At 39.1% G+C, this 13,249-nt stretch overlaps 3 protein-coding genes across 3 annotated transcripts in view; 2 read left to right on the forward strand and 1 right to left on the reverse strand.

The window, feature by feature from the left end:
• The window catches only part of LOC126610106 (uncharacterized), an 86,531-nt gene that overhangs the window by 16,739 nt on the left and 56,543 nt on the right, over nucleotides 1-13,249 (forward strand). The window lies entirely within an intron of this gene.
• LOC126610103 (uncharacterized) lies at nucleotides 1,398-4,858 on the forward strand. Its single transcript, XM_050278077.1, has 3 exons — nucleotides 1,398-2,538; nucleotides 3,126-3,203; nucleotides 3,415-4,858. Exons 1-3 carry the CDS (start codon nucleotides 1,573-1,575, stop codon nucleotides 4,657-4,659), a joined length of 2,289 nt encoding a protein of 762 aa, XP_050134034.1. The 5' UTR covers nucleotides 1,398-1,572; the 3' UTR covers nucleotides 4,660-4,858.
• Nucleotides 5,383-8,954, reverse strand: LOC126610117 (protein ULTRAPETALA 1-like). The gene is made up of 3 exons (XM_050278095.1): nucleotides 8,200-8,954; nucleotides 6,458-6,782; nucleotides 5,383-5,762 (listed from the first exon to the last, which is right to left on the reverse strand). Exons 1-3 carry the CDS (start codon nucleotides 8,408-8,410, stop codon nucleotides 5,588-5,590), a joined length of 711 nt encoding a protein of 236 aa, XP_050134052.1. The 5' UTR covers nucleotides 8,411-8,954; the 3' UTR covers nucleotides 5,383-5,587.

Here is a 13,249-nt window from a genome sequence, read left to right on the forward strand (position 1 = left end):
CAAGAAAAAATCAAAACAAAAAGTAATGGTAGCCTAAGGGTCTTGAACCAAACTATAATTAAGCAATATATTAAATAGTTTGTTATATCCTCACCGTTAAGCTTGGTTGCTTGTGGTTGTTGCTTCTGCAAAATTTTGGAGATGATCGTGAGAGTGAGAGAAGTGAGAGAAATGATAGAGGCAGAGACATGGATGAGAGTCAGTTAAGAGTGCGAGAACCCTAATATATAAACTTAGAGATGTAGGATCATCAAAATTATTTCTGAGCGGGAAAGACCCCACCAAGTTTTTACATGATAAGTAGGAATTCTTACGAAAGTGAAATCGGATGGCGCTTTGAGAGAGAAAAATATGGGAGGGAGATCATGAGCAATTGGGGGATGTGAACCGACAAAATAGGAATAGAAATATTATGGGAGGGAGATAATGAGCAATTGGGGGATGTGAAACGACAAAATAGGATTGGGAAGAATATGGGAGGGTGATCATGAACAATTGGGGGATGTGAACCGACAAAATAGGTTAGGATTGCCTTGGGAATTTGATAATTTGTTCTTATCATGTAGAGTTATTATCACTTTGCCGATGACATACTTTGTTGCCTCTCTTATTAGTTTGCCTATGAAATATTTTGTTGCCTCACATCGTCGGCTAATATTTCAATACAATGGGAAAAGTTTCCGCCATAGTTTACCCGTCAAAACAAAATTCGTCAGGGCATCGAATTTACGCCTACAAAATGATCTTCGGCTAACGTTCCAATTTTCTCAGCTAAGATTTGAGCCATGAGATGTTTTTGTTTAGAGTGGTGGAAGTCGACGGTAAGTCATGTGCAACGGGAAGGAAATTCGGCGGCTCATCGGCTTGCTCAGCTAGGGCTTACTTGTGCTAAGGAGATTGTGTAGTTTGAGGAACCTCCGGATTTAATTCAGGATATTTTGTTGGATGAAGGATTGTAAGTTTGATTGTTCATTTGAGGATATGTCTATTGTTGTGCGGGACACTCTTTTCCTTTGACCGGGTTGAAACCCCCGGCAAGGTTTTTATCGAGGCCTATTTTGCAATCTATCCTCAGTTTGTACGAATTTTGTTTTGTTTAATGAATATCGTACCTTTGTTTCAAAAAAATAAAAAACTAAGCAAATTAGATCGACAAAATTGATAAATACGATAGAATACAGATCATAAGTTAAATATAATATAAGTTACATTACGTACAATATAAATAAACTCCAAGTAACAAAGGTGCTAAATGCAACAACACAACAAAGTCTAACCTCCTAATTCCCTTACCCTTGGATTTTAGTCCTTGATGAACCTCTCGAAACGTCGTCGTATTTGTCTCATCCTAGTTTTTATTTTTTGTTAAAATAACTAATTTACCGAACGCTCCCCCATCTTTGTATTCTCGTCTGAAAATTTTTCAAAACCCTCGCTAGGGTTTAAGCACTCCTGACCGTTTCCAACCCAAACCCCAAACCCCAAAATCTATAAATTCGCTTTGCTTTCAGTAACCATGGATTTTCACTCATCTAGTTCCCCCACCCAATTTCTTCTTTCTTGCCCTCACAGATGGTAGGGCTCATCCCTCAGCTAACACTCGAAGACCTCGATCCAGTTTCAAAGCCCAAGTATTCGAAGGACCCGCCCGACTCCGTTGATCCCAGAGACCTTTCGGTTGCAGATTCCTTCTTGGATTTTGATTCCATAGAGGATTGGTTCAAGAATATTGATATGGCGGAAACAGGGCAGTTTAAGGCTGAGGCGATTGACGCAGAGTATATTGGAGGTGGGTTCGAGCTGGCGGGTGATGGGTCTGTGCCGATTGATTGCGGGTCTGGTTGTGCGGTGAAGGTGGAGGGTCAAATTTTGGAGTATTCGGGTTGTTTGATTGCGGAAGGGTTGGGGAAGGTTAATTTGCTTGGAGGGTGTGAAGAAAGTTCGGTTCTTGATGGTGGGAATGGTATGAAGAGTGAAGTAGTGAGTTCAGTTCTTGATGGTGGGAATGGTATGAAGAGTGAAGTAGTGAGTTGTGATACCGGGGAAATGAAACCGGTGAGTAATGAGAATGGGAGTGAGGGTTTGAAGTCGAAGATTGAAGGCGGGAATGGGATGGGGAGCGAAATGGTGAGTGGGAATGGTGGGAAGAGTGGAGCAGGGAATGGTGAGTCCGAGAGTGAAAGCTCGGAGTCTGAGAGTGAGAGTTCAGAGTCGTCGTCATCATCATCATCTGAGAGTAGTAACTCTAGTGATGATGACAGCAGTGATGATGAAGAGGAGGAAAACAGGAAAGGGAAGATGAATGTGAAGGTGCAGGAAAGCAACGAGGGTGGTGAAATGGAAGAAGGTGAAATAAGGGATGCTGATGGAGGGGAGGAGGAAGATAAGATATTCGGTATGGATAATGAAAGTGAGGATGATGATGATGAAGATGAAATGGTTGCTTGGGCCGATGCTGAAACTTTTGACGAGGGAGACGGCAATGAGGATGATGTTGGAGATCTGAAAGGACCCATTAGGTCCAAGAATGAGCTTGAGGTAAGAAAAAGTTCATTGGTTATCTCGTACCTTGAAGCCGTGAATGGACTTGTGCACATTTCAATTGATAAGTTGATATAAACATTCGGTGAGAGGTGGACATAGAGTCCCTATTTCATTCGTTAGGTCGTTACTGATAGATTAGCTTAGATGAGGAGTACATGTTGATTTTGTTTTAGTAGAGATAAGAAGATAGACTCCACTGTGATTGTGGAGCCGGCTTGTCTGACTTTGGTTTGGGATCGGGGAAAAGAAAGGGTACTTGGGATCATCTTTTAAGCAAGCAAGAAAGTCGCATTCAGGAGTTTCAGTATTTTCGTCTGATATACAGAATTCTCTTTAGTAAATTGAGTACCTTGCTCGATTGCTCTGGAATTAATAACGCATTGTAAAAAATTTAGCATTTCTGATGTTGCAGTACTTGCAATTTTTTTTGGAATTAGTTTTTCTATGTTTCTGTTTACCATATTCTTGATTCTATGATATCTTAAAACATGCAATGCTTGCTAAACCTTCAATGAAATTAGCTTTCTGGAGTATCTAGTACTGCTTCAAATAGTTTGACAGGATTGCTTTGAATTTCGCAGGTGCTTCCCCCAATTCCTCCAGTGGAGGTGACTTTGCAACCACATCATCAGATGCAACCTGTGGGAGTTGTCTTATCGGTAAGCTCATAAGGATGTGAAAGGTTATTTTATTTTATTTATTTATTTATTTTTTAATCTTAATTATGCAAGGAAGCCTATATTGTAACATGAACTTTATCAATCTCTAGTGTCATTGAAAATTTAGAATCTAGGTGACACTCTAGAAGGTGCTTATTGTGATTTGTGGTATTGTTACCTAATTGGTTTGATGCCAATTTGAATTTTACAGGTTCTTGGTACCCAAGTCATTGTAGAAGGGGTTGAGAAGCACAACCCTCTAAACGAGGGTTCGATTTTGTGGGTAACTGAAAGTAGATCTCCGTTGGGGTTGATAGATGAAATCTTTGGACCTGTCATACAACCTTACTATGTGGTGAGATACAATTCAGAAAGTGAAATACCTAGTGGAATACAAACAGGAATTTTGGTCTCTTTCGTTCCGGAGTTTGCAGATCATGTGCTTAATAACAAGGATGTTTACCGAAAGGGTTATGATGCATCTGGTGCAAATGATGAAGAGATATCAGATGAGGCAGAATTTTCAGATGATGAGAAAGAGGCTGAATACAGGAGGATGCAAAAAATGTCGAAGAGGGGAATGAATGACCAAAATGTTGGCAATAAGAAAAACAACAGAAAATGGGGTAAAAATAAGCCAGGACCCTGGAAAAATGGTCAACCTTCACCTCAGCAAGCACCAATGGATGCGGGTAAGCAGCCTCCCAATCAACACCACCATCCTTTTTCTCCAGGTGTACCATCTTCTGCTGCAGTATCACAAGGATTGGTTAGTCGGAATGGATTAGTTCCACCATTTCCAGCTCCTACACAGGTCGCTGGTATCAACACAACTTCAAATGGAGGTTGGACAAATGGAGTGCCGTTTCAGCCACAAAACACATCCTTCCCTAACGGATTTCCAAACAATAATTTTCCAAGTCTTCCACAGTATAATCCTCAACATCCTTATCAAATGCCTATTCAGAACAGAATGCCGTTCTATCAGCACGCTGGTGCTGTCTTAGCGGGCCAACAGTTGAACGCCTTTGCAGGACCTGTGTATTCACAAGGGATGATGGGTCAACATGGATTCAATCAAACAGCATTTGGGTTAGGTTTACAGGGCCAACCCATACCAGGCCAACAATTCAATGCCTTTGCAGAACCCACGGTGGGTCAACTTGGTTTCAACCAAAACGCGTTCGGGATGGGATTACAGGGCCAACCTTCTCACCCAATTTTCAATGCAGATCAAGGAATGCCATCAAATGGATTACATTCTGAACAAAACCATAATTTGCCACAATCCGTCGCAAATGCAGGCAATGTGGACAGCCAGCAATATGATCAGGGCGCACCTTCTAATCATGGAAGGAGACCCTCCCAAAGAGGGGGTCGTAATTTTGGAAGGAGACCCTCCCATAGAGGGGGTCGTAATTTTGGAAGGGGAAGAGGCAGGCAGCAATCGAGGTGAAAGTTATGGCATGCTCTGCGGCACCAAGCACACTGAAGTTAAACTACAAGTAGGCTTTGAGAAGAGCCATCGTTCGAAATCGCTTGTTTTTTCGTATTCGGTTATTACTGTATTTGCTGGTCCAGTATATGGAAGAACATAGATGGTGAACATGTTCTCCATTTCCTTAAAATGCAATATCCACCTTAGTTGCATATAATTTTGAACATCCACAAATTTTGGTCTGTCTGGTAAAAGCGTCGATAATTTTGAATTTAATCCTATCAACCGTACTTATTTTGTTGCGGGAGCAAATTTTCAGGCCCCAAATTTATAATCTTGCAATAGTTGGTTACCAACACATGCGTTACCCGAATGCAGGGATGATCTTGTGCGCGAGTTCAAGTGACATTAAAGCCCGTACCGAAGAATTTCTCCTTGGATACGGGACAACATTCCCATGTCAATCTAAGCTTACATCAGTTCAAGGCATCTTTAGTAAGTCAAGGGGTTTTTTTATCACAAATGGTCCCTGGAATTAATCTACAGGATAGTCTCTGGAATTAAAAATCGATTAATATGGTCCCAAAAAAATGAGTCACATTGATTTGCGACACTCATTTTCAAAGACAACATTAATTGATTTTCAATATCATGGACCATCTCGATGGGATGAGTCAATTTCAATGATCATTTGTGATAAAAACCCATAATTTAAAGAAAATAGAAAAGAAATATCACCTGTTAAGCATGAGAATAAATTATCAAATTAGAAGGTTCTAAATAAGTCGAGAACAAGAGACATTAACTCGGGAAATTGTCATTGGAAGCTGCCTTTTGTTTCCAATGTGGGGAACGGGGAGGGGTAGGGGGTTGCTTTCAATGAGGCGATAAGGGTACAAGTCACCCATATGATCAAAGGGGAATATCAGGACTGCAGGGATATTGTTCAAGTTTTAGCATTCCTTGTGAAGTCAGTGCAGGTCTGGCAGCTGCAATCCGAGAAACGACAGATTTCGCAACCAAAGCACACACAAGAAGTACAGCCTTGGCAAGTCGGAGAACGGCTGCAGCCTCTATATACCCTTCGACTTGCTCGTTCTTCTTCATCATCACATGTTATTCTGAAGTATAGACAAACATTCACATTTGAATTACTGAACCTTTAAACATATGTAATAACTACAACATACCAACCATTTTTTGGTATATTGGGTATGTGCACTAGTTTACAACCTACCGTCTTAATCCGAAATGCCTACTGGTGAATGTCAAGGAATAACATCGCCACTTATATTTACTCCCCCAATCGAACGTCCGCTTCCTAATGTTTTCTTAAATGTGTATTTCTCAACCTTAAGGTAACTCGAATGGCATCAAACTACCATTATTGGATTGGTATATGCGTACAAACACCACCTACTCTACCCCAGAAAGTAATAACCACTCAATTTTCCGGAAATGATGCCACAATCCATCTTTAAGCAGCTAATCCGGCTAATTTCTAACTACTGAATCAACGAAGCTGGATGAACAGTATACACAAACATAAAATAAGCGATCAATATAGAAGCTACAATAAGCAACCATTCAGTTGTTCTAAAAACCGTCAATAAAACAGCATATTGAAACCAAACTACACTATATAACCATTAGCATAATGATTAAACAGAAACGTTATTCATATTATTTCACATTTGTGAGATAAAACTATAACTAGTGCATGGTTCATGAATGGTTGATGGCCTATAGCATAAGAGAAAAACAACTCGATCAATACCAAGTAGACGTATTTGTTCAGTGTAAGAGAGGAACATACTTGTCATACGGCAGATCAGCACATTTCCAATTCACATCAGCCAAAGCATCATGGTAAACCCGACATTCCTCTTTTGTCCGGAGGCGAAACCTGCGCTCCTTGTTGCACCTAGTACAGGAAACAAACTCATCATGATGACAAACACGTCCATTGTTGGATCTGTGGGAACCATTAGCACTTTTTGATGCCTCGTTATGGTACTTGAGCAGCACCGTTTTACACAGCGGAACCTTCTTCCCGTTATCAATCACCCAAACATTATTTTTCCATTTCCTAGCAGTCTCTCTTCCAGAATGCTTTTCAAATGCAGCAGGAGTCAGTTTTCCTAGTGATTGAAATAGAAAGGGAGGAAAATAAATAAGATGTTTATAATACAAGAGTTGAGCTAAAACAGAAACAAAAATCCTGGATATAAGCACGAAACCTCAATCTGAGCTTTTGTCATGATCATTAAAGTAGTTAAACAATACTTAAAGCGCATACATCCCAACGTGTACGATTTTCTGGATATTATTAACAGATCACACGAACTACATATAGCTAACTCAACTACATAATTAAATACTAACGGTTTCACCTCTATCTTGTTGGAACCACAAAAAGAGCTGACAGTAAATACACGAAGGTTGTGAGCAGGTGGACTCCATTATCGGGTCAAGACTGTGTCTTTAAGGCAGCAATTTGCTTTACAGACAGAACAACTGTCCTTGATGGACTAAGTTGTTTTATATGAGGAAAAGATACCGGCAATTCAATGAACACTAAAGACATAAGAGTCTTGTTATGAGATGCCCTAATCTTTCGAGTGTGTGCCAAATTCAGACGCAGGAAGCAATCTTGTGGAATTATCACAAGGACTGTATCATGGAAGAATAAGATATGGCTCGCCCAAAAGCTGCAATTATGTAAAAGAGGATGCACCGCTATCGGATGCACCGCTAGGTTGTCAGAAAGAGGTATTCTTGGAAACTCCACGCCATAGTGCTTACTGACAATAGCATTGTAGAAACAAGACCGGAAGCGCATAGAGACATCAGATAACACAGTCAAGCTTGAAAGTTATAAGGGTGGCTGCTCATGAAATAACACATTGGATTAACTGTCAATGCCCATAAGCCAAGTATGAAAAAGCAATTGCATCAACCACATTAGTGCTAATTACATCAAAGACGAAAGAAAGATACGCAAAGCCCTACAATAACTAAACCATGCTATGCAACTCTACAACAGCTTACTCTGGAAGAGAAAGAACAGAACTCAGGACATATTCGAAACCAAAACCTCGAAAACCAAGTTTAATTACGAGGTTGCGATCGCCATGAAAATGGCAATGTAGGTTTCATTCTCAATACACCAACTTAAAGAAAAACTCCTTACTCCACAAACCAGCCAGAAACCATCTGAACTCGACCATATGAAGCAATAGAGTAGACAAACATATAGCTACTGTAAACCCAACACGGAGAAGGCATTCGGTCAGACAAACAACATACACCTCAACTGTATACCCAGCAAAAATACAATGAACAACTTCCAAAGCAAAAGCTCGTCGTCATCAAATACAAACCCAGCAGATTAACCAGACCAGAAAGGGACAGACAGACAGACAGCCATCAACGTCAAAACCAGTACACGATGAACTCAAAGAAGAAGCTCAAAATGCAAACAACATGCATTAAAAATCAAAACCCTTTTCCCCAAAAAGCAAGTGAGAGAGAGATCAAAAGGGCAGAGAGAAAGACCTTCCTGACAGCCAGGGGTGCACTCGCAGGTGATTTCGAGGTCGCCATTAACGAAAACCCTAAGCCTCCCAACAGCATCGCCATATCTGTGGCTGGTGCAGCCGCACGTGACCTCCATATGGTCCGGACCTCTCTTCACCCCGCTCATCTCTCTCAGCTCATCGTCGCTAAACAGCACCATCCCACAATCTCTCTCTACCCCATTCGCCATTTTTTCGCAAAAGGTTGAGTCTTGATCGAAACCCAGAAATCCCAGAAGGTGAAATCGAGGAAAAGTCAGAAAATATGGAAGAAAATCAAGGAAAATAACATGGGTTTTCTGGGCTGTATCGGGAACAAGAGAAAAAAAAGGTCGAGACAAAGAGCCCAGAAAACCACAAAGAGAGAGAGAGAGAGGGGAAGGGAGAGGCGAGTGCTGTAATTAAAAGGGTTTCTAAGAGGCACGCATCTCCGTGGATTTATTCCGAGAGATCTGGTGGAGGAAAACGTCGAAAGTTATAGTCTTTTTGTAGATAGAAAGATAATAAAGAGGGAAAAAAATGGAAGCGTTACGAGTTTGATAGAGAGAGTGTGGGTGAGATAGAGAGAGAGAGAGAGAGAGAGAGAGAGAGTGAGAGTGAGAGGTTGGTTGGTAATGGAGTTGAATGAAATATGAATGAATGAAATGAGCTGGCTGTCGTGGGGTGGAGTTCAGCTGAGAGGAGTGAGAAGGGGTTAAAAGCCTCTCTCTCTTTCTCTCTCCTCACTCCCTCTCTCTCCTATTTGCCAATTGCAAGAGATGCATGATATGACATGAGAGGGAAGGAGGGATAAAAGAAAGGGAAAAAAAAAGGGTCTTGGGGTCGGGGGCTTTCGTTTATGGGAAAATCCCTCTCGTGGGAAGGAGGTGAGGTTTTCGGTTTCTGTTCAAAGTCCTTTTTTTTACTCCCTTTCTTTTTACTGCTGCTTGGAGATTTGCACTGTTTTCATAAAAGATGGCATCTTTGATTCGAGCGATAATCTACGCTAAATCCCAACAAGACGGATTTGAAATTTAAAGCAAAAAACAGAGCACATTGATCTCGTCAGTTTCGCTAACAAATAGTCTTCAAACTTGGTACTGTGGTACTGTGGTGGTGAAGTGAGGTGAGGTGCCGGGTGGTTGGCGCCAGGCAACCAGAGAGGCCGAGGTGTAAGAATTTGATGCAGAAAGTGTAGGGAAATGAGTTTGGTGCTGGACTTTTATCGATTAAGTAGTGAACAGAGCCAAAGATTGTGATCAGAAATTGGAGGTTTATACTTGGTATTCTCGTGAGTCGGGATTGGAAAGCAGTAGCAATGACAGTGATTTTTAGTTAGCTTTAGGCTTTAGCAGTTTCAAATGGTGAAACCGACCGTTGAGTAAAACCCAATCCAAACCTAAACCCTTTTGGCTCTCTCATACGCATGAGCGAAATGGTTCAATATACGCTGAGATTTTTTACCGTTACATGGGTTACCGTATATATAACTTATTGTTCATTCGGCGCATGATATACACTGTAAATATAAGAAAATTGATGTAAACCATATGATATTTTTTACGAGAGAAGTGTTATAACATTGCAATTACAATTTTGGTTCCTAAAACAAACTACGAGCCAAACTAATGGTTGATTTTTCGTTAAAAATGAACAGTACCGATAATGTTTCGTTAAAACTTCCTAAAGATTTCTTGTGTCAAAGAAGAAATTTTGGCACAGCGGTCTTACTAAAGCATCTCTCACATTAGTTGGTGGTGAGGTTGGGTAGGATTACAGTACAATATTTTTTTTTTGTAAGAGGTGCATACATAATGGGTGTAAACAACTCTATCTAAATCATTGTCAAGTTTGAATAGAAACTTGGATAGAAAAATAGTCGAGTTAGAGAATGGCAGCTATAATACTTAAAAAGGAGGATATTCACACATTACTTTTTACCTTTTATATGCATTTTTTAATTTCCGGCCATTGAATTGAATAAATTGAAAAATATCAAATAACAGAAACTAACATGCGGTGTGTGGAAGGTAAGAAGGGATACGTGGATAAAACCACCCATGAATAATGGCCATTTTAATCAAATGACACAAGATTTACTCATTTGCCCTAATAATAACCAAGATTTGGGTATATATCCTTACACTATGTTAGAGAATAGAGTTCCACATCAAAGAGATAACAAAATAGTATACCGTTTATACGTGAGAGGTTCACTTCTAATATCACTGATGTATTTTGTGATAAAACTTCCCACATAGTAATAAATTGTTAATTTAGAAACAATATCAGTGATGTTGGTGATGGATCATGTTGCGCCTAAAAAGTTTATCATGAAAGCAAATTATTCTTCCAAAACGTGTTGCGCTCAAATTTGTCTCCTAATTGCGCTAGCTCTCCTCTAAGGATATTAGTATGAACAATGAGTCTTCAAAACAATTGAGTTGTCTCTAGTCTAATGAATGAATGATGACCAAACTCTTAAAACGTTAAGTTAGCTCGAATATTGCAGATTGATGGCGGATTATATTGAACCTGAAACCTTGAAAATACAAACTTTAGCTTTATCCCACCATCATCCTGCCTACTTCGATATAAAGCAAGACTACCAAGTTTTCTAAGGTAACGTTGAACGTCAACTAGTTACACTAATTTAGGAGAAATATGAATTATCATACTTGCAACTTAATTAATTTGACACAGGTGCTAATATACTTATATTTTAGTGTATCTCACCAACCTTTAATATGTGGGGATAATTTTATATAGTTTGTGTGTGGAGCCATTCACTAAGGTACGTACGTCATCGTTTCATAGTTGCCACATGCATTCTCTGTTTTCTATACAGTATTAACTATTAAGCTATTTAAAAACAACTTAAAGCTTTGTTTAAAGATGCATTATTGACACTAAGCTTAGAGCCAGCTTCTATATTTGTTGACAAAGTTGGATACCACTAAACATCATCAACTTAGTTCTCAGTTGTTGAGGCTAAACATCATCAACTACAAAATTACCTTTTAAATGATCAAAGAGGACGTGTCGATTGTTTAATTAACTTTAAATATACTTGATCACTGGTTTTGATACCATATTTAATTATATTATGCACAAGTGCTTACTTCTGTAAGTTAGTTTAGATATGCTCTACGTCTTACATATAAAAAGTCATTTCTTCTTATAAATCTGATCCATTGCCAGCACGTTATTTTAGTAGACAAATTAAGAACTACATGAAAGTCTGAAGAAGTTTGATCTCAAGACAGGTAGTGGCGGTGGTGGATGTCAATGTCTGATCTTATCATACATCACAAGAAGGCCATTGTGGCGGGGGATTGTGAAGAGATTCTCAACTAGTACTCTACACCATGGAGCATAGTAGGACTGTAGTTAGTTTGGTTTCATCTTTTGATATCTCCAGCAATTTCAACTGGTTGATTCCTACCCATCATTAGCTCATGACACAGTGCATGCACTAGTCATTACCTATTAATTAGCTAATTGGGGTAAGTTGTTAGCTCAATTTATAGAAAAATTATGGTCACGAACTGTATATTTGATGAGGAGAGATATTTCGATAAATCAATCTGACTATGATAATGCTCATACCAAATCAGATCAAATCGAGTTGGATTAAAATAAAATACATAAACAAGTTAAATAAAGGTATGATATGATGCCTCAACCATGATGATATGATGCCATCATCATCATCATCTTTAGCAAAAGGTAGAGGAAATATTTCAGTGTAGTCCCGTTGGAAAAAGTATGATTGAAAACAAGGCCTAGCTCTTTTCACTGTGGCATGCGATTCGGTTTATGATTGGTTTGATATCCCTTGAAGTGACCTGGCCACACACAGTGACATACTGGGCTAGGTCGACCTTCACCTCCCTCTCTCCCCCTCTCTGTGCCTCTCCCTCTCTCTCTTTGCGTTCAAAAAGTTGTGCAGCTCTAGCATAAAATCATTAGGCATTAGAAATATATTAATAAAATGATAAAAGTACACATGAAACACTGCCCTGCACACATTTTACGTAACAACAATGATTAACTATAAGCTTTTCTTTTTTCAAAGTGTAAAAATAAATTTAGGTGTAAGACAATGATTAGGTTAAGCTAGAGAGTTCTAACGAGTGGTTTATCTCATTATGTGTATATCTCTGTTCTCAAATGATTAAAACATGTTCTTATGGCTATATCTTTGACAACAAGTGATCAAAACATATATACACTGAGAAAAATAAAGAAACTATTGTTTTATCGATCTTGTTGTATAGAATTTGGTGCATGGATGTGTCTTTTTGTCCAAACACCGGAAAATACCAAAAGAGGGAGACGAGAAGGTCTTTTGTCTGAATGCCGGACAATAAAAAACGAGGTAGGAGTCGTCCTCAAATCAGGAGGGTGGGCAATGAGAGTTTTTTTGAGTCTGAGGCGTAGGAAATTGGTAGTCCGGACGCCGGACACTTGCTATTGGTGCCCATGTTGACTTATTAGCTTTAGCTAAGTTGTACTTTGCAATTTGCACAAGCCATGATTTTACATTGGATTCTTCAGCCGAGAGGACCACTTGGACTTCAAGCATTCTACGAAGTAGGCCTATCCAACTTGAAATTAATTATATATATAGACTATAGACGTACATTTGAAATGAATTATATAGATTATAGACATACATACATAGTTGATATAGTATATATGAGTTAGGCTTCGGGGAGATGCATGTTTTGATATACATTTTAACATTTACTTTGTAGGGCTCATTTTGTAATGTGTTTAACAATCTGAATTGTCTATATTTTAATACATTATTCATAGATTATCCTTCAAAAAATTAGACAAATCCAAAATCATAAATACATTTATTTGTAGTCAAGAAAACGGATGAATAAGGTTATACAAAGAAACACTAAATTCAATCCAACCATCATATGATTTTCGAATTTGGGTGATTTTTTGTATATGACCTTTAAGGTAAGACATAAAAGATAGGCGGTTGGATTGTTGAAATATTACTGAGTGGGTCCCAAAAAAGCGTATGTCAAAAT

This window comes from Malus sylvestris, chromosome 17, assembly GCF_916048215.2.
Source record: "Malus sylvestris chromosome 17, drMalSylv7.2, whole genome shotgun sequence".
NCBI lineage: Eukaryota > Viridiplantae > Streptophyta > Magnoliopsida > Rosales > Rosaceae > Malus > Malus sylvestris.